This window comes from Carassius carassius, chromosome 9 (assembly GCF_963082965.1).
Source record: "Carassius carassius chromosome 9, fCarCar2.1, whole genome shotgun sequence".
NCBI lineage: Eukaryota > Metazoa > Chordata > Actinopteri > Cypriniformes > Cyprinidae > Carassius > Carassius carassius.
This window is the reverse complement of record NC_081763.1, coordinates 25,476,427-25,503,971: the sequence shown is the minus strand read 5'-3', so window position 1 is coordinate 25,503,971 and position 27,545 is coordinate 25,476,427. Positions and strand designations below refer to the sequence as shown.

The 27,545-nt window shown below is 36.3% G+C and overlaps 1 protein-coding gene across 1 annotated transcript; it reads right to left on the bottom strand.

Annotated features, from left to right (window-relative positions):
* Positions 1–46: 46 nt before the first annotated feature.
* Positions 47–27,298, bottom strand: hs3st2 (heparan sulfate (glucosamine) 3-O-sulfotransferase 2). The gene is made up of 2 exons (XM_059557340.1): positions 26,287–27,298; positions 47–1,665 (listed from the first exon to the last, which is right to left on the bottom strand). Exons 1-2 carry the CDS (start codon positions 26,817–26,819, stop codon positions 1,047–1,049), a joined length of 1,152 nt encoding a protein of 383 aa, XP_059413323.1. The 5' UTR covers positions 26,820–27,298; the 3' UTR covers positions 47–1,046.
* Positions 27,299–27,545: the final 247 nt, after the last annotated feature.

Here is a 27,545-nt window from a genome sequence, read left to right as displayed (position 1 = left end):
ATAAACTTTTCCTACTGTAAGTTTTGTGCATCAAAATGATAAATGAGAAAGATGTTAAACAAGTTTCTCCACTGGCCTTGAGGGGTATCCAAAAAATAAATAAAATAAATAAAAATAAAATAAAATTGTAGTTTATAGTTTTCACTGTATGAACAGAATCTGAATTAACTTCTCGTACTAAAGCACTGAGAATGAAAGTGATTAAAAAAATATCAAAAAAATAATGATGATTCATTTAATTTATTTTCCTCTGTTACATTTTGTGAGATAAACTTAATGACACACCTCAGCAGTCACTGTATGCTTTACGGGTTTCTATTTCATATCAAGATTAACTTGGTTGAGTGTTTTAAACAGTAACAGGAGGGCAATGAACAAAACAAATGCTGTGCTAAAAGCTGTGACACTGAATGAGAGCTTTTCACTTATTCTGTTTAATGACCTTGCAAGGGGTTCAAAATGTATTAAAGCATTTCATGTCAAAAGCAATGAGCTACAGTACATACAACTTTGTATTTTACCCATATTTTATATTTTTTAATATAGTAAGAGCACTGGGTCTTAATTAGTTTGAGGTTTTCTGTTCTGTCCTTTTGTCCTGCAAACTGGTTTAAAAGGATAGTTACCCCAAAAATGAAAATTATGTCATCATTTACTTCCCCTCCAAACATATATGAAATGTTCAGAAGTTTGAGATTGGTAAGATTTTCAATGCATTTAAAGTACGTCTCTTATGCTCGCCAATACTTAAAACTTAGTAAGAATTATTTCAATTTAAATTAGCTCTTTCCATATTTTAATATATATTAAAATGTAATTTATTCCTTTGATGGCAAAGCTGACTGTACAATCCATGTGAATTTCTGGTAGAAAAGCTATCTGCACGTTCTTCTGAATTTATGTTCCACAGAAGAAAAACGGGCATACATTTTTGGAACAATATCAGAGTGAAGAAATGATGACAGAATTTACATTTCTAAGTGAAATATCCCTTGAAGATGTATTCATTGTCAGAATATAGAGGCCAATTTCACCAAGGTCCTCTCTCAGTCCCATCTGAAGTCATGACCCACCATTTCATAAAATTTCACATTGAATGGCCTATAAAATTCTCTAAGCTGCTCAATGACTTCCTGGTCAATCTGAACGTGAGTTCTGCCCTTGGACTTGCCCAGACAGCGGGGCTGGCTGCTGCTTTCCGGCTTTTTCAGGCACGGGAAGCCTTTCGTTCGGTTGAAGTAGAAGTGCTTGTCCGTGATGATGCGTTTGAGCCCTAGGAAATCCTGCACCCGTCCCAGCTCTCCGGCCGGATCTGTGATGAGCTGCTCTCCGCTGACAAAATGGATCTGCGATAGACGGAAGTACTGCAGCCAGTTCTCCAAGTGTAGGATGTACATGCCTATGCGGATAGCATTCCAGGAGGTGTCCACGATGCCTTGACTCCTGTTCTTGAAAACTAGTTCCTCAAAAGAAGGGATGTCGGGCTTCTTTGATAGTGTCTGTGTGTAGTCGGAGATCACCCTCGTGACAGGGTTCCGCACTACTACAATCAGCTTTGTTTCGCGAGACATGTTTGAGATGCGCCGCGGTGCCTCGCGTGTCACAAAGTAACTTGGTGTTTTCTCCATGGTGATTTGGCTGTCCAGAGTACGTGGCATAAGGCCTCTGTGAAAAGACAAACAGAAATATTCATCAAAATGAATGTACTATATAAAGTAGATAATGTTTACAACATTAGCTTTTCCATGTAAGCCAACTACATTAACATTGGCACTCTTGCTAAATATGTGTAAAAACTATTTATGAAAATATAGCATGTATAAATAAAATACAAATACAAATTATGATCTTTTAATTATTTCACTTTTATTGAAACAATTGTAAATACATAATATATATATATTCTTACGATGAAGCAAATATTTACATGCAGGCATTTGGCAGATGCATTTATTTATTTTTAAATTTTTTTATTTAACCTTTATTTAACCAGGTTGGTCTCATTGAGATATAGAAACTCTTTTCCAAGAGAGACCTGGCCAAGATAGCAGAACAAATTAGATCACACAATCACAAAACAAACACAAAAAAGGCAAAAGGACTACTCCAGTACATTTCAGTTAAATAAAAATGCCATTAGTTAAAACATTTACACATGTAGATGGACTCATGTTCTATAGATTTAACATAACGTTTAAAATCATTCAAGGAAACTAGACACTGTAATTTAAGTGTTTTCTGTAGGTCATTCCAAGTTGAAGGTGCAAAAAACATGAAAGCCTTTTTGAAAAACTCTGTCCGGGCTTACATATAATGAGAGAATTTTCTGGGACCGTAAACCATAAGTACTCTGAGTAAAAGAAAGAAATTCGGGTATGTACTGAAGGCAACTTGCATTACATTCAAGCAATTATCATCTTTTATGCATTTCCTGGGAAATGATCTCATGACTTTGCCATTGTTAGTGCAATATATTTTTTACATTATTATGTTTTTTTTTTATTTAATTAGCTTTAATTAAAATAATAATTAAATATTTAAAATATTGCCATTGTTAGTGCAATATATTTTTTACATTATTTTATGTTTATTTTTATTTAATTAGCTTTAATTAAAACAATAATTAAATATTTCAAAATATTAATTTTAGCATTTGGCAGGTCCTTTTGTCCACAACTTCTTGCATTGCATTCAAGCTATAAATTTAGTGCATTAAAATGCATTAATCTTTTGTGTTACACTGAGTTAGAGAAAGGTAATAATTTGCATTGAATAAATGGAATAACATAAATCTCTTTTAAATGTCAAACATAACAGCAAACACTAACAGGCCTTTCTCTTTACTGATAATAATAATAACTTAAATCTACTTTCTCCTTTCAATATTCTCCCAAAGTTCTTCATACCCAGTCCTATAAAAAGCATGCTAGAAAGTGGAAATCCACTTCCCAATTTTTGAAGTTAATTAATAATAATAATAATAATAATAATAATAATAATAATAATAATAATAATAATAATAATTATAAAATCAATAAACAAAGAAATCTGTTTAATTTGCAATTTTAAGTTGATGTAATGATCAACATTATGTCAATAGAACTCATCAAAATAATATTGTCATATAATGCAACTTAAAAAATGTAAATTAAATCAACAAATGTAGATTTTTTTTTGCATTCAAGTTGTGGTAAATAATGCTATTATTATTGCCCACACTTAGCAAAAGTACTAACCACAAACCCAAGTATTCAAGTTCAGCACGCGACTCCCTATTCATGCCCCTAAAGTCATGAAAGATGCATTAAATTGTTGGGGTGTGCTATTGCTCTTCAAAGCAGTATAACATTTGGCAAATAAAATCAGGACAAAATTCTATATGAAGTAGGAACCATACTTTTTACTTAATTAAGTGACCATCTTGCAATAACCTAGCAATCACTTATTAACATGCTAAAAACCACTCATCTATAATACCTTATAGATATGAGCAACCTCATAGCAGCCCTGGCAGCAAACCAGGAAAACAGGAAAACACCACTCGCATTTCCTCAGAGAGTGGAATTTGTTTTTTTTTTTTAATCACATTTATTTGAGGAACTATATAAGCAACCCTGGCATTTTCTTTTCACAGCCTTGAGAGGAAAAAGCGAGATAGCTTGTGGAACGTGGTCACCCCTCACATTAGTGTAGACTCCAGCATGACAAATAGGTATTCAGTTGCAGAAAGTGACAAAATAATCAGAGCACACACATGAGGTTTTAATACTCGCCGGCAATATTTCTAGTCTCTTATCTCCTGGGTGAGTGTGATGCTGAAGGGTATGGGGGAATTATCAAATCTCAGGCACATCCTTTACTCCTGCTCATAAATCACCATCACCTGCATTACAGATGCACAATAGAGAGAAAGGCTTTGGCAAATCTGGGACATGCAAAATAGGTCATTATTTTCACAAGTTTCTTCACTAAACCATTGAGTCCAGCTTTAAAGTTGTTCTGACTTAAACTGATGAACTACGTAAGGTGATATCCACACGGTCACAGTTCTGTTGTTGTCAACCTCTTTGAAGGAGTTGAGTGTATTAACGGTGCCGTAAGCTATTTTTAAGGAACGGCATGCAGAAACTTCCCTCTTTCCTGACAGATATCACTAAAAGAGGTGTCTTGAGATACCATGTCCGTTTCTGCGACAGCCCTAGGCATTGCTATCTGAATGCAGGATGTTACCGTTTAGCTAGTCAGAAGACTCTCAAATGTTAAGAATTACAGTTCATAATGCACTTTTTTCTAGATGCATGCTATTGTTATACTGTTGTCATAATCTCATTTTTTAACTTTTTTTTTCTTTCAAGCTTAATTTCTTAATTTTTAATAAAATTATCATAACTGGATCTTCTGGGAAAATAGGACTTGGACTTTTCTCTCTGATGCAGCATGCTATACTCCAAGTATGAAGTATGCTGGACTCCTGTCTTTCCATCAGCAGAAACCCCATCTATTTCTTATAAGCGACTGTGACCATTCATTAATTTTTTTTTCCTTTTTTCCCCCTCATTAATAGGGTTGGGAATCCACCGGTTCTGGTTGCGGTTCGGGTTTTGGTTCTGATTCCGGTTCCATTAAAATCAATAAACAACTATTAAAAAAATCGTGGTAAGGAATTTGCACAATACTCAACAACTCAATGCTCAATGCTCAATACTGTTTATTACTTGTGGTCAACTTAATTTAAAGTTTGGCAATGTCAAAATTCTACATATATTACATACACATTTTCAGGTTCCGATTCCGGTTCCATTTAAATTAACTATTGTTATGTTTTTTATTATTTTTCCTTCATTGAATGCAGTGTTGCTGGAAGGTAGTTCACGAGTTCACACTTACATACAGTTTGAGGGGGTAAAGTTTAATACATATTTGGCGTGCTGTCCGGAAGGAGGGCTCCGAGCTCGGAGTTCGGCCCGAACCCAGAGTACTCCCCCCATATGGAAATGTTTTAGGACTAGAATTGTGGAGAAGGGGTGGTGGGGGGAAGCTGCAAAACTGTCAATGAATTAAGGTGAGACTGCTGAGTGTATATACAGTATACCCAGGGGCGTTGCACAAGATCCCGGGCCCTATGCATAGGCAGTCCTGATGGGCCCCCAAATAAAAAATAAAATATATTCCAGACTTTTCAAGGGCGCTCTATTCCTTTGGGGCCCTGGTAATCAGTACTGGTTTTACCCCCAGTCCGACGCCCCTGTATATACCTCTTACCATTGACTGCTGAGTGCTCTCCACCTGTGTTAATTATCTGAACGTGCTCCTCGCGAACTTTGTTAATAAAACCTCATTAAGTAATGTTGAACAATGCTAGTCCATCAGTCAGCATGTGCTTTAAAGTTGATGTTTTTACACTATCAATAACATTTTGCTTTTAAATCATGAATAAACTGGTTGGCCAAATAGTGCCTTGAGGGCTGAGACACTTGTTAATTTCCCTAAATTAATTAACTATAAACTGTTATACTTAGAACCATGTATACACACTCTCCATAAAGCCCCTATTTTACAAATAATAATGCAGTCAGGAGATGATTTGATGCAATGAGTGGTTTCCACATTTTTAAACATTTAAAATATCACTCTTGAAATGACCTGTACACTAAATAATCTATCCCTCATGCTTACAAAACAATAGCCAATAGTCTATTTATTTACTGGTCCAGGTAGAAGTCAGTATGTATATTTTATATACATACTATACATACTTAATATAATGTACATGTACAGTCAGACAAAATGACGTGCACATTTATCAAATGCATGAGTGCGCGTACAGTCGTGGTAAACGATGTGTTCGTTAGTTAAAGACACGACATGGCACAGCACGTCTGTGGAGTGCGCACATTGGAAACAATGTGCTCAGTAATTAAAGAGGCAGGGCGGCATTTCTGTTATTTGGTTTGTGACATCCTTTACGGGAAAATCTGAATCTGAATCATCAGAACACCGGCGCAAGGCTGCTTACAGCGCTTGGTCATGTGTCGCACCAGAACCCTTTCGGAACCAAAACTTAGAAATTGCTCAATTTTCCCGTTCTTTTAAAAAAACAGAACCGGTTCTGAATAAGAACCAGTTCTCGGTTCCTAACCCTACTCATTAATCTGTTTCACTCGGATGAATGTCACAATATGTAAGAAAAGATCTGCTGCTACTTCCGTTACAGCACAACTTAAAAAATCGCTACAGTGTCACTAAATGCAACAATTGCAATTGTTTAAACCTGTGAATTCTGCCTGATTATAAATGTTACACCTGATGAGAAAATGTTACTGTTTAATGAGGTTACGATTTCATATGAATTGATGTGATTTGTAAATGTCATGATCCGGAAGAAAAGATCTGCTTCTTCCGTTTTGAGATACATTGAGATATAAGCTCAAACCTGGATTTTCTAAATGTATTCTTTCCCTTCTCTGCAACATTCCCTGTGCTGTCTCCATCACTGAATCAATAAAATTGGCATGCAGGCAAAAAAAAACAAAACATAAATGAGTCTTTTTAATAAATATTTTGTACAAATATTCTCTGCTAATGTACTTTTGTTTATGATTGATCAAGTAAACTTATAAGGTATCAACATTAGCTAATTAATGACAAATTTGCTACATTTACAAATCCCTCATATTTTTTTTTCTTCAGAGGCAGTATTAAACCAGAGCTATAAAGGAACTTTTAATGTGATTACATAAGCATTCATCCATTAAATTGAGAATTACAGCTATAAAACAGGATTAGTGTGGGCTTAAGAATTTCAATCTTAGCGAAAGACTAATAAAGATGGAAATTATATTGACGTCTTACTGTATGGAACACAGGGGTCAGAGAATAACCTCAGGTTTCCACAAGTTGTGACTCATCCCCCATTCATAATGGGCTTTTCTAAAGCAGGAGTTGCTATACTTTACCTCCATAGTCCTGAAAATATTGATCCATTTAGCTTGATTTATAAATGGTGCGGTGCTGGCCAGGGTGTCTCTGTTAGCCTTAGCGGTTCAGGGCCAAAGGCGACCATTAATCTTGCAATGGAGCTTCACCCACTAAACAACTTTACTGTGTGTTTGAATGCATAGCACCAATCACAGACTAATACTGATGCAATGCATACTTCAGTTACATAGTCAAACTTGTATTTCTTTCCAGACATCCATCCATCCATCAAAAATCAAAAAATCTTTTTCCGACTCTCTTATTTTTTGTAACACCAGACTTCATTTTACTTACAAACTCTATCACTTTTTCATGCATTGCTAAGGGAGAGTTTATGCTTTGTTAAAGTCAAACGAAGTGCACTATAATTTTCATCAGTGAATACTGATTTTTATTATGTGAATTTTTGTGTGAAATTATTATTAAATTGCACAGAAAATACATTTCTTTAGAACTGCATGTCCTTTTTCAATATTTATTAAAAGAAACTCTTTGGCCCAAACCCTAATTTATTTAGTGTTTATGCCATCGCCTTCCTCTGTATTTATGGTTATTTGATTAATTGCATTTTAAAAAAATCAAAAGATGGCACGAATTTGCCATTCTGCCTGTTATCACATCACTGATGTGCCTCTCATCTGCTGTCTTGAGATGGGGGCAGGCAGGTGCTCTGTTGCTTACATAAGAGTCAGGTTTTTAGAAGAAAATTCATTTAACAAGAAGAGTGAAGGCTAAGTTAGCTGAAAGCTGGAATAGAGAAGTGCTAATTGCAAAGTGGTGCACAGAAGCGTACTGTTGGGTCCACAGTGAAGACTAGCCAGAGAAGTAGCCATAAGTGGAAAAAGTTCCTGGCACTTTTTAAAACATTTTTTGAAAGATTTGTTTTCCGGTGTCTAATGCAGACAAGAAGCTACATGGTAACAAGAAAAGATTGTGAAAAGCAGTAGAAGTCGAGGTTTGTTAGAGCTTCACTTAATTTTCACTTTCAATAAAAAAATAAATCATGATTAGTTTAAGGAGCTCTAAATAATGCCTGAGGAAAACTAGCTGTTAGTATTTTCATTCATCTCAATTGTAGTTAGTCAGCTGGCAAAGGACTAGCCAGAAGTACACAATTTAAAATGTTCGGTAACACTTTAGAACAGGTAACACTTGTTAACTATTAACGAAGACATTTCTCTCAATAAATTCTTAATTTGCTGCTTATTAATAGTTAGTAAGATAGTTGTTAGGTTAGGTATTGGGTAAGATTAGGGATGTAGAATAAGGTCAAGTAGAATAAGGCATTAATATGCTCTTAATTAGCACTAATACATGGCTAATATTCTAGTAAAATGCGTGCTAATAAGCAACTTATAGGTGTTACCTATTCTAAAGTGTTACCTTCTATCATGGCTGCTCAGTTCTTGACAGTTTTTGAGGCAATCACCTGAGCCACAAAGCGATATGACTAATCATTCACTGAAAAATTGATTCTAAGTTGAAGTAAAATGGCACTTTTAAGAGTTCTCTAAAAAATGCTGTATTGTTTCAACCCAATTTGGGGTCAAATATGGACTAACCCAACCACTGGATGAAATTTTTACTTAAAATTTTTAACCCAGAAGTTGATTAGTCCATATTTGACCCAAAATTGGTTTGAAACAACACAGCATTTTCATAAAAACAAAAATGAAATTTTATGCCTTTTAGTTTGTCAAACGAATATTAGCACTATTTTTGAAGAATTTGCATGTGAGTATAGCTCATGGTTTAGAATATGAGCAGTCCTGTGATGCCATGTTCATTATTTAAAGGAATTTGTTCTTGAACTAATTCATTTTTAATTTGACCCTAAACTATTGAATTAACAAAGTTAACACCGGTGTGACATCCTTTACAACAGTTTTATATTGTTAAACCAGGATGATTTGAATGAGGATTTACATGCTTTCAGAAAACAGCTAGACTAGCAGCGAGCTACATCCTTGTTGATCCTGGAACTGGATCAAATCAGGGTTAGGTGCTTCTACACTCTTGTTAATCAGCTATCATTTCACATTGATTTTAGAAGTGAATTATTGGTATGGTTAGGTTTAGGGGTATTAAGTTATTTTATATTTTTGGACATTAATGTTGATCCAGGATCATCAAAAGATGTTAATCTAGGAACATGTCATGGCGAATGTGTACATAAAGTCCCAAAAGTGCCCTGTAATAGGGAATGATCTTAATAGCAACAGCAAGAGTGCCAAAAAAAATTAAACATTTTAATCACTGGCATAATTCTTCTGCAATTACATCATTAATGCACTTATCATGGTACAGCAAAGGAATTTTTTTTATCTTTTCCTATTGAATTAACTTTGAAGTCAGTCTCTTGCAAAATTAAAGAAAATTAATTCCTAATTGAATTTCTATCACATACAAGTAAGACATAAAACAATTACTGCCAGTTTGAAACCGAACATTCCCAGTTCCATTGAAATATTAACTTCAGCCTTGTATTTTTCCAAATCCTTCGTTCATTAGATCACTGTGTCTGTAGACACATGTCTACATAATGAAGCATATCCTGATGTCTGGTAACACTGGCTTTCACTTTTAATGCAAACTGACATTCTAATTCATCAAGGGGCTTAGGCACTACTTACTGCCAACAGATCCACCACCTCAGAGAAATGAGCAATGACATCAGGCAAAGGTCTGATATTAGATCTGAAAGTAACGGTGCTGTTAATTGTCTGCCAGAGCACAATTTACTCCTGTTGTCTTTTCTGCTGAAGAGAAGTTCTCAGAGAGCCAGGCAGCTCTTATGATATTTCTGGGATCTGCTGACAAGGTCATGAGAGCTCTGGAGAACAAGCTCTGTAAATTGCATCAGCTAGAGTCATATTAATACCACCAACCTAAAGTTATCCTCTCAAATTAAAAGTCTCCTGTAGGCCTTTTGTCTACTTTTGTCTATTCTAGGGCCACATTGTGACCTGGACAATAAAATGCAAAAAACTAAACAAAAGTGCTAAGCTCAAAGCTAAAAAAAAAAAGCCCCTTCCTACCGAGGTCATAGATTCTGATTAAGAAAATGCTTCAGTCCAACCTGCATGCTGAGATGACTCTCTTCTTTCTTGTATAAAGTGCCACCTTTGTGTTCCACACATTGCAGTTTGTTTGTCATAGATGACAGTGCACATTTGCAGTAAAGGGACACAGGATGTCGATGAACCATCTAATCTCATTCTAGTCATGGATGGTTTGAGGATTTCAGCCTATTTAGACTAAGATGATGTGGTTTTGGCAACTTTTGTAGATAAATTAATATTGTGTCTGATTTCACACTGGCACAATATTCAGAAAGCATTCGGGTGAGAGATACTGTACAAATGAGGCGCATCTGTGACAGTGAGGTGCCAATGTGATCTTATTTGTATTCATACGTAAAGTGTGGATTTAGTGTTGGATTTACAAATAACCTGCACAGACCCTCTTTTGCCATTTAAAATCAAAAACAAAAAAACTACTGTCTGGATTTACTAAAGACACACAATAAAAAAAATTGCATTTGTTGGAGTTTCCCTTTCAGATGCAAAATTTAGAGAGGATTTATATTTTTAATACTGCAGAGTATTTAAATGAATCATGTAAGGAGATTTACTAAGGTTTGCACCTCAGAGAAATAAGAGGCTTCATAGAATAACCAACTGGACATCAACATTAATTTGACACTGTGAATAATCAAATTCTTCAATCCACTCTCTCATCACTGGACATCACAGGAACAGTGCATTTCTCTGGTTTGAATCTTATCTCACAGGTAGATCTTTCATGGATGCCTGGGGAGGGGAGATATTCAAAGCACATTATCTGGTCACAGGGATTCCTCAGGGATCTATTCTTGGACCCCTCCACTTCTTCATACAGTACATCACTGAGACTCATCATACAATCAGATGGTTTCTTCTACCATTGCTATGCTTATGATACACATCATACATGCTCTATCTTTCATTTCAACCAAAGAAACCAATGGTAGCTGTGCAGATCTCAGGCTGCCTGGCAGACATCTTGGCATGGATGAAAGAAAATCACCAGGAGCTCAACCTGGCAAAGACTGAACTTCTCTGAACCCTGCCAATCTGACTCTAGATTAATCAACAATTACCCCATCAAGTTTGGTCAGAAATCTCTGAGTAATCTTTGATGACCAGCTGACCTTCAAGTACCATATTGCAAAGACAACACGATCATGCAGGTTTGCATTGCACAACATCAAAAAGACCAATTCTCCAAGTCATTGAGACCAAGAACCAATTTTCCAGTCATTAAAATAAATGGTAAATCTCCATCACCTGTTCACATGGAGCACCATTTAGTACACAGACCCGTTGTTCACTGACAAGCTGCGCAAGTTTTGCGCAGCTTGTCAGTGAACAACGGCTCTGTGTACTAAATGCATCTCCATGTGAACGCATGCAGGGGATGGAGATTTACCATTTATTTTATGACTGGAAAGTAAAAGAATTCCAGACAGCTCCTACAGCCTGTGTTCTAAGCAAATTTAAAGTGAGACTGTATGAATTAGTTCTCTAACAACTTCATAGATTCTCTAGATAGTGCTTAGATTCCACTTTGATTATACTACATCTTTCTTTCTCTCTCTCTGTAATAGTTAGACTTGCTATTGCTTGTTTGGCTTATCTGTAAAATAATGTGACTTTGACTGACTTTGCAACTCCCTATTACAAACAGATTGACTTATCAATCTGGTTGGTATTAAAAAGTAAATTTTAAATTTTAGAAAAAATTATATTTTAAACATTAAAAATAAAACACCTACTATAAGGGGGTCAAAATAGAACTTTAATAAAATATAAAAGTAAATAACTAAATTGTAACTAAATTGTATTATTTACAAACTACAATTGAAGCTAGACAGTCGCCTAAGGCTATGATTTTATTAATACAGTTGCTGATTGATTTTATAGTCTTAAACATTCAGTAATGACACAAAATATTTTTTTTATTATTTTAATAAAACCAAGGATTAGTTTTTGTAAGGGTTGTGATGTCCACATGTTTTTGCTGAAGAAATTATACAGGCAAGCATTTCTACCACAAACAGGTTGCCAAAAATGAAAGATTAAGTGGATCTTTGAATTAAATGTTTGGTCAATATTAAACAAGGATTTGATCATCCTGTAAGTGTTACAACAGCAATTATCAGACCTTTGGTGCCCTTTGTAGGGATCTGTAATAAGATCTATAATGATCTTTTTTTTCTTTAACAACTGGGATGGTGGCCCCCTGGGAATTGGTTCCCTACACAAACTGTGTACTCTGCATATAAGGAGAGGCGGTACTGGCGATAAATCTGCTCAACCAATCACAGCGCACCATTTCATGCACTCTAGACAGTAATGGCGGCATTCTGAATACACCCGGCATCCTAATTTCCTCATCCATTTAGTAATTTGTGATCAACAAAAAGGGCTTCACTACAAATTGTATGTGATTGCCATGTGCATCTTGTAGTAAAGCCAGTCCTATGATTAATAGTTAATCTCCATCACATACTTTCAGATGGAAATTATTCAGATGCATTTAATTCACAGAGCCGTAGATCACTGCAAGCTACGCTACATCGTGTTCAATAGATGAATCACATTCGATTATGAACGCAATATTGCGTAACTTTTAAGTGTTAGTGTTTTTATTAATGCCATTTATGTTTTTGTTAATACAACACACAGCACTAGTCAACAAACTGAATGTAACATGGCAAAGATGAATGCACTTTTGGAAGTTGAATAAAAGGGAAATGTCATTTTGGAATATGATGTTGTTCATGTTCTTGTTCATGATTAAATGATTTAATTCATTTTGGAAGCAATGTTTGATGAATGTATTTTTAGTCCAGTGCCTTTATATAAGATGAGTATTGACCAAGTTCAGAGGCTATCATATGTGGATCAACTTACTATGTTGTGTATTTTCATCAGTTTCAATCAATTCAATGGATTTATTGCATTTTGAAAAGAAAAAAATGTAATTTTGGGGAAAAAATGTTAAGATTTTATTATAAATCTTTGAAAATCTTTAAATTTTTAATGTTAGTATAACCTAAAGATGCTATGTGAATGTTTGAAACAGAAAAAAAGTGGTTTTCATCTTGACACTTTCTTGGTAAAGAAAGCACATTTTTACTCAATCAAAATGGATATACACACACAGTTATCATTATACACTGTTCTGATGCAACCTCATGAGGATTTTTCTAAAAGTTCAGACCGACTGGGGAAAGCAACGGAGCTAGAGTATAGTCAACTTTGTGCTTTGATTGCTGTTTTATGTCGCATTCTTTTTATTTTGTATTCCTGAACCTTCACTTCAATTTGGAACTTATAAGTGCAGCATTTTGATTCATAGAAATGTCTACCAATGTCTGATGAAGAGGTCAGTTTTGGATGTGGAGTCAATATGATATACTAAACGCTGATGATGTTTAAGTAGGACTGGAAATAAAGTATTTTTTCTTTTACACTTGTGTTTCATGCTTTCATGCACGTAAGCACATCCGACTTGTCTTAACAATTTTATACATATAAAATACCACGATTAAATGTGTGAGGCTATTTGTACTTCCCCCTTTTGCATTTTAGTCCATTTATGTGTGACGGTGTACGGAGGATTGTTTTCAGCATGCTGTCCACTTGCTCTACAGAACAGAAATCGAATGACTCAGTCCGAAGGCATTACATTTAAACTGGGCATATTCAGATAATATATGCATGCTCAGAATATCTGCAGTATTGTATCAGCTTAAGCTTTGCATAAACCTACTTATGCAATTATTACCTGTCAGTTATGCTTCCATTTCTGTTTAATTAATCTAAACCTCATTGTGCTTATTAAAGTGCTTTATGGCGGGATTGAGGATTGCACAACCATTTTGATGCAAGTGCTGATCTGATTAGTATTTCAAATGAAAAGCATCAATCATTATGACAAAGCTGCAGGACCATACGCTCACAGCAATTTAGACAGCAAGCCTCATTTCCTGTCCGAGTTCAAATGCTTGTCATCGCTGACACTCTTAATGAGTCCATCCCAGTTAACAATATCATGTTCCTAGGTCTTTGCAGGGATGAGGCTAACATCAATGGCTTCATAGTTTGCTTTAGGGTTTAGTCAGGAGCTGTTTTACGTATTTTATCATGCAGTTTCACACCTGATTTAGTGTTTAATTTGGATCTTCATACAGTATGCTTGGAGTTGTATAAAGTGCCAAGACATTTGTCAAAAATGTCACTGTCATATGAATCTTTTGGGATTCAGGGGTAAATGGTCTTATATTTATTATTATTATTTTATTTATTTATTTATTTTTATTTACTGTCTATTTTTGTCTTTTTATAGTTTTTCAGCACTTGGTAACATTATACTTAATTCCTTTAATACTTTTCCTGCTTCATTTTGCTATTATGTTTAATCAATTTAATCTAAACTAGTGATTATATTAGAGTAACAGTAATCAGAGTCATATTGTTTGTACAGAGTATCATAGTTCACTTTGAAGGGATTTTGATCAGAGGTTTTTGGTCATATCAGTTTCTCTCTAATGGCACATTTACATTTTTTTTTTTTTTTTTTTTATTACATAAATCTTGTCAACAGAGCATTTGCATGATTTCCAACATGTTAAGAACAAACATTGCTGACAAATGTTGCTGGAAACATTTAGAAGTGGGTAGTTCATTAGTCTTGCATAGCCTGACTTGTTCAATTGGCATGAACTGAGTTTGCAGCTTTTTCTGGCCAAGTGTTGCCCACTTAGACAGGAAGACAGCAGTCAGTAGGATTTGTTTTGTGTGTTTTGTGTTTAAATGAAGGTTTTCACTGAAATAATATAAATGAGAAACCAAAGAAATGAGCATAAATGTGTGCATACTTTGAATGCATTGATTAGCAGTGGATTACAAACTTTGCAAACTTTTACCTTGAAACACAGGTAAACCATATATTATTGCAGCTTAGTGGTTATTGTCTTCATGTTACATCATTCAAAGCATTTATATCTTCATAGTGATAGCTGGATGCTTTTGTCCATATTAGGGATTTCCTGGAACCTCATAAGTTCTATTACTTATATGATGCATTTGTGGAGTTTCTGCATGATGGCGCCCTCTGGCTTCCAGTATGAATGAAACGGACATTACATATATTTATAGTGCTCAATAATTGCCAATCCATCCTATTTTGGGTAAAAATAGGAAAAAGAAATGATGTGTTTCAAACTCAAGCATTGGCATCAAAACGCTTCTTTTTTCTTTTTAATTTAGCACTGCTAAGCTGGATGTTTTTGGCATATCCACTGATTAGTTCTTCCACAGAAGATTCACTGTATTGACACTGTATTTACACAGTTTCTTTTTAAGGTAAACTAAACCCCGGATTCCAAGAAGTTGCATAGCACCTAGCCAATCAGATGTTTGATTGCATCAGATGGTCTGGGCCTGGTGTCTGAGGCTGAGACTAGAAATGCACGTGCCTCCTGATGTATAATGCATGGCTCATTGGGACGCAAGGTAAATTATCTTTTATAGTTTTCATTATAGCTATTTAATTCATGCAAAATTTAAATTAAACAATTTTAATATTGAACAAAACACAAAAGTACCTGAAATAAACCATTCAGCTGTCAACCATGATGTTGCAGAATTAGAAACCATTCAAAATAAAATAGAATCCCGTCACTGGTGGAGTATTCATTATGGCTGGTTAGGACAAAAAACAAAAACAAAAATTTTTTATGTAGTTTATGTAGTTTACCATAATTGTCTGTATTTTACCATAAAATACCTCTGAACAATGATCAGATTTATTTCAAATTTCAGTACACTTCCTGGCCTGGCCTGGCCTGGCCTGGCCTGGCCTGGCCTGGCCTGGCAAGAGCTAATGGCTTAATTTTGCCATCACTGTAACACAGATCATGAATATTTCAGATGCTCAGATTATCTTTTGGGAGGATGTCAGACCATTAATGACCAGTCAGCAACAGGAACTTGCCTCAGAGAAAGTCTATTAAGAGTTAACCATGAACCATCCACACATACATCATACCGTGGGTGGAGGTGAACAGTGCTGGCAGTAGTAATGTGACTAAAACCAGCACTTGAATGAATAATATCTCCTTCAATATGACACCTTAAAAATGTGTTATCATTTCAGCCACACATTCATATTAGCCCTTAGTTTTTTATTAATGATTTATACGTGTTAAAGCTCTGCTAGACATTTGTCAACACAACATGTTCAGTGTGCATTTAAAAATGACTCCCTTGTTGTCACAAATTGATCATGCTATGTCAATCTGTAATTGCAACATATGAAATTAAACAATAAAGATCTGTTGGTATTATTGATCTGGACAGAAAGAACGTGAACAATTAGTCAATCGACTGCCCTGAAATAGACTGCAAGGCTGCTGCACGATGATAAATGAACTTTACCGTACACATCACTGGGAAACAGTGTATTTTGATTCAGAGCGGTGCGTCTGCAGACATGTGTAGTTGCTCAAAGAACTCCTCAACAGAGACTATAAAAAGATGAAAGGTTCCAGACTTGTCAATCTCTAAACTCATTTTTGTTGGAACTGAAACATCTTTTTGCTCCTCAGCAGTGCCACAGTATTTTTGGTCTCATTTACACCAGACACATCCCTGGGAGGAGGAGGAGGAGAGCTCAGAGGCGAAGTCCCCTGGATTCTGGCTTCAGTTCAGAGCATGGTGGTCCAACGCTCATATTTCAAGGCGCGATGCACAACATCACACATACTGTATATGAAGTCAAACACAACCATCATGTCTATAGATGTGTCCCAATTTGCAAATAAATTGTGTGAGCAGTATTCGTACTTACTGAAAAAAAGGGGAGGGGCTCTATCCAGCAGCAGACTCTGCTGCTGGATAACTAAATAAAGTGTATTAGTGCTGCCCACTTTTTTTCCTAGTGGTGCTAATTACAGAATTACATATTTTGGTTGTATCTGTAGAAACATTATTTTTGACCCACTCGATAACATCATTTGTGGTGCTTCGTGGAATTGGGTGTAGCTTAAAGATCTCTTTTGCCATGCTTAGCTCCCTGTAACTCTCTGATTGTTGGAATTTTCTGTATCATGGGTAATAATAGTTTATCACCAGGAATACTGCTGTTAAATATGATTATTGAATGAATGTGGACAGATTGGTTTAACAAAAGCCCATACAATTTACTAACAACCTCTGAGCTCACAAGAGGTCTGTCTTGAAAGATTTATGCATTATTGTTAAAAATGTATTTTCCTATGGAGAAAATTTATATATATATATATATATATATATTTTTTTTTTAATTTACTGAACCTGACTGTTATGCTTTAAAAACTTATAAAGTTCATACAATAGATTGTAGATTACTTAATACATAGAATAAGTGTAAAGTGCCTCATTATATTATTGTTGTATCCTCATTCATACTAAGTAAAATAAGAACCTCAATTCACACAATTCAACACACAGCCAAGAACTGTGGAGGGTTTTGTAAAAAATACTACTCATTATATCAGTGATTACACTATTTGATGAGTTTCATGGTGTTGTTGCTTCATTATCCCAATTCATTTTAGTCTTGTATCAGTGGAATTGTCAAACACAATATGCTGTTGTTCATTTCAAAGCCACAAACAGAGTACTGCTCACTTCAGAAGGTTGTGGAAGTGAAAAGCAATTGTCTGATAGGGAATGGGTCTGATCCACCCACAAAAAAATAAAAAAAATAAAAAAGGATGGCCTCCCAAATCTGAGGCCAGCTAACTGCACATTCTCTTGTGAGTTTCTTTTTTTTTGTAGTTAATTGTGTCAGTGTTTCAAATCAGATTGTTGTAATTCATTGTTGGGTTACTTCCAGAGTGTTTGGTATTCAAATAGACATCCAGCTATGTATGCTTGTGTCATGGCATGCCAGCCTGGTGTAAGTTTGTATTCGGGTTACTTGCCTCCTCAGAGCTATTTTTCTCTCCTGGTTTAAAGGGTTCATTGCAAGCTGCAGGATATAATGGGAACATTACCATGGAATAATGAGAAGTAGGCTTACGCAGTATGTGGCAGAAATGCAAATGGCTGGAAGGACACCTGAACACAATGCTGAATACCTGCTTTTCATCACATACATGATCCATTAAGGTTTGATCCAAAGAGAATTTCATTGCAAATTGTCACATTAATGACTTTATAAAACGAGATGTTTATTGTCCAATAGCATGACAATAGAGGCCTTAAATAACATACTCTGTGTACATATTGTGTTCATTTTTTATTTTCTTGGTGCAAGTACTGAAGGGTAATGGTCATTGATGATGTGTACAATGGCAGACACTGGAGCCATTCCCAAAGAAGTCATGACTAAAATGGCATTCAGAAGCGACAAATAACTTCACTGCACACCATCTCCCACCGTCATCTTCTCCCATAAGGTGCGCTTGTGAATATGCATTGACTTGTGAATTGATTTTAAAATGGGGAATAGTTATATTTACGCAGTGGAGCCTGAAAAAAGTGAAAAATTATATCTATATCTCGCTCTGGTGCCCATATATGCACCATAAAATCTCTTGGATTTTTTCCACATCGATACAGAGTGCTCTATGATGTCAAAAGGAAAAATCCAAATCTACAAATAAAAAATAGATAATAAATGGATACATTAGTATTCCTCTCCCTCACTCCAGCTGTTATTTCTACGGTCGAGACGGGCGATGCAGAACATGGCTGTTAACCTTAACAAAACTGCTGATGCTCCAAGTTTGATGGGGACTGTTGATGAATAACAACTCATTTTTCTGATGCATATAATTAATCTGGAGTGGCTTTGATTTGGGCCACTTTAGAGCGTGAACTTTTCTCTCCACTCCAGTGTGACTATTATATATTTTGGGTCATTGTCCTGTTGGAAGATTAATCATCTTCCAAGTCTTAGTACTTCAGCAGACTGCAGCACATTTTCCTCTCTATAAGTAAATTATTATTTCAAAAAAAAATTCTGCAGCTCCATTCATTTCCCCTGTCTTTGTTAAATGAGAAGAATCCACAAAAAAAAAAAAAAAACAATATATATATATATATATATATATATATATATATATATATATACACAGTACAGAGTCAGACCAAAAGTTTGGACACACCTTCTCATTCAAAGTGTCTTCTTTATTTTCATGACTATGAAAATTGTGGAGTCACACTGAAGGCATCAAGGGCTATTTGACAAAGAAGGAGAGTGATGGGGTGCTGCGCCAGATGACCTGGCCTCCACAGTCACCGGACCTGAACCCAATCGAGATGGTTTAGGGGTGAGCTGGACTGCAGACTGAAGGCAAAAGGGCCAACAAGTGCTAAGCATCTCTCGGGGAACTCCTTCAAGACTGTTGGAAGACCATTTCAGATGACTACCTCTTGAAGCTCATCAAGAGAATGCCAAGAGTGTGCAAAGCAGTAATCAAAGCAAAAGGTGGCTACTTTGAAGAACCTAGAATATGACATATTTTCAGTTTTTTCACACTTTTTTGTTATGTATATAATTCCACATGTGTTAATTCATAGTTTTGATGCCTTCAGTGTGAATCTACAATTTTCATAGTCATGAAAATAAAGAAAATTCTTTGAATGAGAAGGTCTGTCCAAACTTTTGGTCTGTAATATATATATATATATAAATATATATTCATACATATATCTATATATCTATATATATCTTATTACCAAACACAACCAGTGGTGTTAACTTTTTTTTTTCTCCCAACAAAGGATTTCTTCTCACTTTCTTCTATGAGGGCAGGTTTGTGTGTCTTTGCTCTTTATGATGCACCTGTTTCCTGGAAATGTACTACATTGGAGAGTATTCTGCCACACACAGGTGTATTTTCACTGCACATTAAACTCCTTAGCTGGACTGATGTTTGCAGGTCATGTTAAAAAGTGTATAGAGAGGACTTCAGGGGTCATTTACATGCATAAAAGCAAAGCCGTAAATTTTATTTTATTATTATAAAGTATGCATTTAGTTCTTTTTTGTAATCTACATACATAAAAGCAAGGTCATGAATTTTATTAAATGCAAGAAGTATTATGTGGCGAGTGGGGCGGGGCCGAGGGACGTGGGAACAAGGAGTGAGGCCGGCAATGATTGGGCAAATCAGTGGCAACTGCAGCCCACCGCCGGTCTCGAGTCCCACGTAGGAGATGGAAGGATATAAAACTGGAGCGACGACAGTGAAGGACGAGAGAGGACCAGGCCTGGGATTTTAGTTGTGTTTTGGTTTTATTTTGTGCGCATCAGTCGTCCGCGAGGGGCTGGTGCGCTGTTTTGTGTTTGTTTTGTAATTAAAGTTTCATTTTGATTGTCCGCCGGTTCCCGCCTCCTTCTTCCCGATGATTACGAAGGTTAATTCATTAAATATACATTCATCATTACTTTGCATTACAGAGTAACACAAAATGTGTGAAGTGGCAAATATGTTTTATAAGCCCAGTATATGCGCGATTTAATTTGCACAGCAGAGGGCCAGTGGAATACCATAATGTATGATAATATATGATGACTGCTTCTCTTCAAGTATTCTAAGTAAATCTGAGCACTCACCTTCAGCTCTTCTGCGGTTCTGTGGTTTGTCTCTAGAGTGACTCAGAGCATTCAACATTCATCCTTAATCCAGTCAGTCCCGTAATGGACTCCCATCGCTAGACACACTGTCTCAGAGTAGCTTCTATTTAGTCGCCACTCTTGCTAGCGGCACTCATGTCTAATGACTAATTTACACTAAAATCATCAAATCAAACCATCTCAGTAGCTTACTGTTTCCTGCTGGGGAACATCCAAGACTGAACAGCGTAGGTAATTAATGCTACAGGAAGTTCTACAATATTCTGAACCATGCTGAGATGAGCAATTCCTGCTAGTGATGCAGAGGAATAGAAAGGTCTCTCATGTGCATTGAGGAATGTGCGGTTTTCCCAGTTAAATAAGCTCTGTCCAACTTTCTGTCCTCGTCAACCTTTCTGACTGTTGTGTTTCGCTGCTCCTTTCCCCTTCGAGCCAATTAATGGAGGGCCAGGAGGAATTTCTTGGCTCTAGAAAATGTTAAAAGAAATCTCGTACAATATGAGGACTTTTTAGGGAATCTGCTTGAAGAACTTCCAACTATAGTAAAATCAATAGGATTCAGATGCCCTTTTAGGTCAAGATGGTGTGTAATGCTGCATATTTGTTTGATTTGATGAATCACTGGAATATGAAGCCTACATCAGCAGGCTCACGAGTGTCAATTCATAATGGGAAAACAGGTCCACCTACAACAAATGAGGCCGTAAGGATTCTTGTCCATTCTAAAAATAAAGTAATGAGCATCGCCGCATATGTATTACATTCTCTCTCTTACACTTTTTAGGAGTGGCAGAGCACACAAAACTCAACAATTAACTAAATTGTCCAGAAACCTTGCACTTTTTTTTTATTTTTTATCTATGCCAGAGATCTTATTATTTCTAGCAAGGACTTTGTAGCTTTTGAGTAATCTAGTGCAATTCCTAGTTAAAACCCAGGGGTAATACCAACAACGCTATGTGAATTTAATGAATGGGCCTTGCCAAGACAAAGATTGAAGTAAAATGAAAAACAAGACTCTAAAACACATTATTAAAGGGCTTTATAAGGAACTTTTGACTTAATCAGCCAATTCATCTTTCTCATTACTTCTGACCTTTATTGCAGCCCTTATTGGTCCTCTTATTGCAAGATGTCAGTGGCTAAAATAAAATGGCTTTCAGTGAGGATTACGGGGACTGTTTCAGTGTCTTGGCCTCTGTGGCATTTTAATTAACCCATCCACAAATAGTATTGATGAGTTTCTTAGTGTGAGAATAAGAGAAGCTGAGTATTTACTTGTTAACGTGTGCTTGAGCACATTTTACAGGCATGATATATTATGTGTATACAGTGTGTGTGTGTGTGTATTAGTGTGTATTAATATGTAAGTTTGTGCCACAGCTCCTTTAAAGTAACATTATTGGTGGTTACAGTAGTATTTCTAATGCTAAAATATAGTTATTGTTATTATATATATATATATATTTTAGTGGTGGGCATAGATTAATTTTTTTAATCTAGATTAATCTCACTGTGATCTTGAAATTAATCTAGATTAATCTAGATTAAAATGGGTCATTCGAATTCTGCCGAAGGCATTCAGAATATGTGTGTTACCCAAATAAAATTGACAAACAGTAAGTCTTTGAGAAGGGGTTTATCAAACTAGGTGGTGCATTAGAAAAGGGGCTCATCTCCTGTTTCCAAAATGCATCACAAAGTGCTTGAAACAGCTGTAAACTAATTCCACATTGCACAAGGTGCAAACAACCTTACGCCTGTTTTTACGCACCCATGTTAATGGATTCCAGTTGCGTTCCAGGAGCGTTGCGTCTGCAGCAGTGCAGCGATCGTTTATGTACCGAGTAGCGGACGGCAAACGCGTCCTGTGTGAAAGCACATGGAGTCCGTGCTGCACCACATACGTAACGCACACAGACTGCATACGCACTGCAGACGGAGTATGTGTGAAACAGGAGTGAGCAGGGCCGTAGCTGGGGTCAGCAGGGACCCGGTGAAGGTTGTACCAGTGGGCCCTGTTTGAAATTGTTTAATTTGTATGTTCGTTTATTTTTATTTATTTGTGCTATTTACACAATGTTTAAGTTTTTTTGCAAGTTTGTAGGTGTCAAGGTACAGAAACCAAATAATTAAATGTAAAATAGCACTGGATAGTCTTCAATATAAAAATGAAATATACAATCAAACCTACATTTATACACCTTCAACATTTCTCTCATGATTACAGTTTTGCTATATATCAAAAATTATATCTGGTGTCTGAATCATTTTTGGTTTGACTGTTATTACAAAGTAATTCAGTCAAGAGCAGTGAGTTATTTTCATTTTCATTTTCTTGGATTAACATTACAGCAGCCAGTAGCTAAATTAGGCGCGGTCACTTTAAGAGAAAATGAACGCATCCAATATAATACACATCCCATTTTTTCCTCAACTGTTTACTTTCACTTAAGAAATAACTGACAGTTTTTTCGAGCATAAATTCCAAGGTGTATATTTTGACATATTTTGTATGTATTTGTCGGCACAAGAGCAAAAATAAGCAAATTCGATGTTCAAGTGTTTTGAGACGCCTTTCTCTGCGTGAGCCCTGAACACCGCGAGTACTGAATTGGGCTCTTTCACATGATTTTGTTTGTTCAAACTGCGATTTGTATTTGTTCGTTCAGGTGCAGGAGGGACTTCGAGGAGAACTTCGCAGAAGAGAGCTCGGTTCAGTGTCGCTGTCCGTGATACGCGGCTCTCGATCTCTCTCGTGCGCACCGATCACAGCGCGCGAGTAACCAACTACTCTGTTCAGCTTTTCCGAGTCTTGTTTTTGGATGCTTTAATGTTTAAATCGACAAGCGTTAAGGCTTAATAACACGAGAAAAAGATAAGCTTTCGTGACGATGCGCAGCAGTGGCCCGTCAACTGTCCTGAGCATCTTTTTAGGCTGGCCTCAGCCAGTCGGTTATATAAAATATCAAGGTGAAAGTCATCATAGCTTGCTTTGTATAGACCCAGCTCCCAACCCAACTTTGAGAATAGATTAACGGCGATATTTTTTTTATCGCCCGACAAGAGTCTCACGTTAACGCAGCACGTTAACGCTGATAACGGCCCACCACTAATATATATATATATATATATATATATATAAAAGCAGAAAAATTTGTAAAGCACTTTATTATTTTTTTGTTCAAAACCCAATTGCAGCCAATACTTATATAGTCACCTGACTTAAAGAGAAAAATATTGAAACAACTAAATTGTCTTATAATAACTTAATATTTTGTATGGCCTATTTTGGCCATATGTTTTTATGTATTTTTCCACAGTCTATGTTTTTATTGACTGTAATTGGGCATCTGAATAATAATAATAATAATAATAATAAAATGCTTTAGTATTTTGTCTATCTTTCTTGTAAAACAGTAAATTCACAGATAACAACAATAATTATATTTTAACATTATAAATACTACCTCAAAAAAGCTTACACATTTACATTTACATTTACATTTATTCATTTAGCAGACATACTGGTGGATTAACAACTAGAGAAACATAATAAATTGGTTTTGGTAATCACCAATACAGTTAGTTTAGGGAGGCCGTGGCAGAAAACCTTACATTGGTCTTGAGCACTTAAATAATCTATTTCAAAGCAACTTATGATTTATGACTTAATTACCAGCATAGCCATACACAACTTTTCCCAGTTTCAACATCTACTGTATAATAGGTTCATCTAACTGTAGTTGGCTAAATAACCTTTACTCTATTAATAGCTTGTTTGTGGCCATTTGTTTTTTTAGTAGTCATACTGCACCACACAATTCCTTTTCATCTCCCCTTTATCCTGGCTTTTTCTTTCTCCTTACATCTTTTTTTTCTCCTTCGTCTTTTTCTCCCCATGTCCAAATGCAAGGGACTAGCATCGATCCAGATGTCTTACAAACACATCCGCTTGATTTAAGCACAGTAGTCTGTGGGAGAGTGGAGTTGCCCCTAAACGAGCGCAAACAGAGGGAAAGTGTGTTTTATTGTGGTTTCCAGACGACGAGCAGGCTGAACAAACCGCAACACCTGCTAATGGCTGTAGAGTTGCTCTCAAACAGGTATGCGCTGTTGGCTCCTATAGATTTCCCCTCACATTTGGACATGGCCCACAGGGAGTCCTCTTTTACGCTCTCTGTCCTGTCTGAGCTGGGATGTGATGTGCGTGTAATTACTGAAGCTGAGCTGCAGGATGATGCTGTGCTAGAAGAGGGAGGGATGATATTGTCTCCCAAAGACCCCTTCTTCACAGACTAGACGCCTACAGAATCGACACAGACTTCTCACACAGTCGAACGGCTCCCCTATGGGTATTTGAATGGCAGCCCATCAGTAGAAAGGGAAGAAGTAAGGAAGGAGTTGATTTTAATCTGCCATCTGATCAATATGATCCATGCCTTTCCCTGGCAGGGTTTATGGAAGGTTTACTCTTGAAAGAGATCCATTGGCCTTTATCTGCATATTTTCCCCCTAAAACCAAACACTGCAATCACTCTTTGTCACTCCGCTCTGGGTCTCTGGCCAAAACGCTATCATTCCTGCTCTCTCAGTATGAGTTACTGCTAACATCTCCTTGTCAGCAGTTTGAGTTTTCAGCTCTTGTCTAACTGCCACTGCAAAAAGGCAGTTTTCATCATTTTTGCACCCTGCTGATCTAACCTTTATGACATTTAACATGTTTAGGCAGTTCTTTTTTTAGAATTTGTGCAATTTAAAAAAATGTGATTTACCTAAATTTTAGGTTTTCTTTGAGTTTGAGAGGCTCTTGAATTCATATGATTTAATTAAATTAATTTGTTTTTTTATATCAACAGTTTAACAGCAGTACTGCCACACAACTAGTTAATACTGAATTTCTTTATGAAATAAAAACATATTGTATAATTTTTTTGAGCAATTTGTTTGGCCAATTGCATTCCAAGAATGCTCATTTAGTAAAACAGCACTGAAAATTTTGGCTACATGTATCACTCATTTTTTCTGTATTCATTCCAGAGTATGTGACTAGTTTTGGAGTTTGCATGGAGCAGGTTTTTAATAGATGAATTTTTTTTTTCTTGCAAATAATATTGGAGACCATGTGATTTTGGCTTGGAGCAAGGAGTGGGTTTAGGAAAAATGAAGCTGAGTTGGTTTTTGTTTGTTTGTTTGTGAGCGATTAAAAAACCTTTTGAGCAGCAAAAGTTAAATTTGTGCCACTCCACTTATATGAACTATTCCTGTTAGGATTTTAGTCTATGTGCTGCTTTATGACACATTGAGATTAAGACTCAACTTCTTTAAAAACTATTTACATTGTTGGAAAAGAAACATACAAACTAGCAAATCAGTATTTGTCGGAAATGCATGTTACTCAATGTTAATTTAATTATTAATATTAATATTATTCTTACAGTTGTGCTGTGATTCTGAATATCTGCATGACTGTGATTACTAATTTTCAGTACAATAGCACTTTTGTGATTAATTTTAAATAGAAACTGTTGCAAGTTCTTTCGTATAATACAATGGTGAATTTCAAAATGCCTATAATGAAATTTCGAATGCAGAATACTAATGCAAAATGCCAGAAAAGAAACCTACCTGTACCAGTCAAATCCTTTGTCATAGTTTCTATCAAAGAAATGTGGTTCAGTCCCAAGAGCTCGAACATCTGGATGAATCCGGATGAACTCCAACACCGCCCTGGTGCCTCCTTTCTTAACGCCTACTATAAGTGCATTGGGCAACTTCTTATTCCCGTATTTTGGCGAATTGCTGTTATTACTCTGCTTGTGATCTACCACATCTTGTGTTTTCTGAAAGGCTGAATGTTTGCTTTGGTTGCCAGTAAGGTTTAAGAGACCCACAGCCCTCGTCTCGTCCGAGATAATTCTCGCTTTCGCTGATATAGTGCAATAATGTGACTTCTGTAAAAGTTTTTTACTCCCCATGTTCTTCAGATGGATGCAGCGGTGCTCCTCCAATCTCTGGGTAGGCATGATTGTACCGGAGCAGAAGAGGATGCTGTAGCATAGATACGTGAAAGACAAAGAGATAGTGAATATAAAAATAAATCTTCTGTTTAATCTGTTTGAGGATGGCACGATTCGGCTGGACAGGAACCTATATGCCATGTCTCCATGGATGAAAAGACGGCATGTTTTTCCCCGTAAGTTTCTCTGTGAGGTTTGCTGGCTGTCTCGTTCTCCCCATCAACTCCGACGGCGCGAATTTACATCTCATTTGGGAAAAGGCTAGTTAATATTACCGACCGGACACATACGATGACAGAAAGTCTGAGGATAACAGGTAGGCTATCAATGACAAGATAAAGTTTCCACATCGGCAAAAACAAACGTTATTCCACCGCTCTTTAGTTTCAGCGTCGCGTCGCGTCACTTTTGTACGTTCGATCACCTCTTCAGCAACGGACTTGATTCTGTGTTGATATAGTGTTGCAAATATTTAAAGTAATCCCTTTGTTTGACCTGGTAATGTGACACAGCATTTTACTAAATATAATCCGTTTTGGAGATCTCATATTCCAGGTCTAAAAGGCACATTTTGCTCCCAAGTTCCCAACGCGAAGCCGCGCAGCGCTCGCCCCGTCTCCGCTCAGCTCATGCTTGTGTCTTTCTAAAGTTCACAAGAGCGATTTTGCGGCAGTCAAGCGCTCGAGATCAATATTTAAAGACGACGCCTGACGTCACGTCATATTTTCATATTCCTCGTGCGTTTGTTTTTTAAAGGAGTACTGCCCAGCTGCGTGTACCATTACACTAAGTGCAATTTTTCTCCTTAAATTCTCAGTTGACCCGCGTCTTAACGAATTGCTTGCGACTGTGGAGTGGATCCTTAAT

Coding starts and splice junctions, on each gene's coding strand:
- hs3st2 (XM_059557340.1), bottom strand. CDS start 26,819: ATGGCATATAGGTTCCTGTCCAGCCGAATCGTGCCATCCTCAAACAGA. Junction 1,666..26,286: donor AAAGGATTTGACTGGTACAG/GTAGGTTTCTTT, acceptor GTCTTTTCACAG/AGGCCTTATGCCACGTACTC.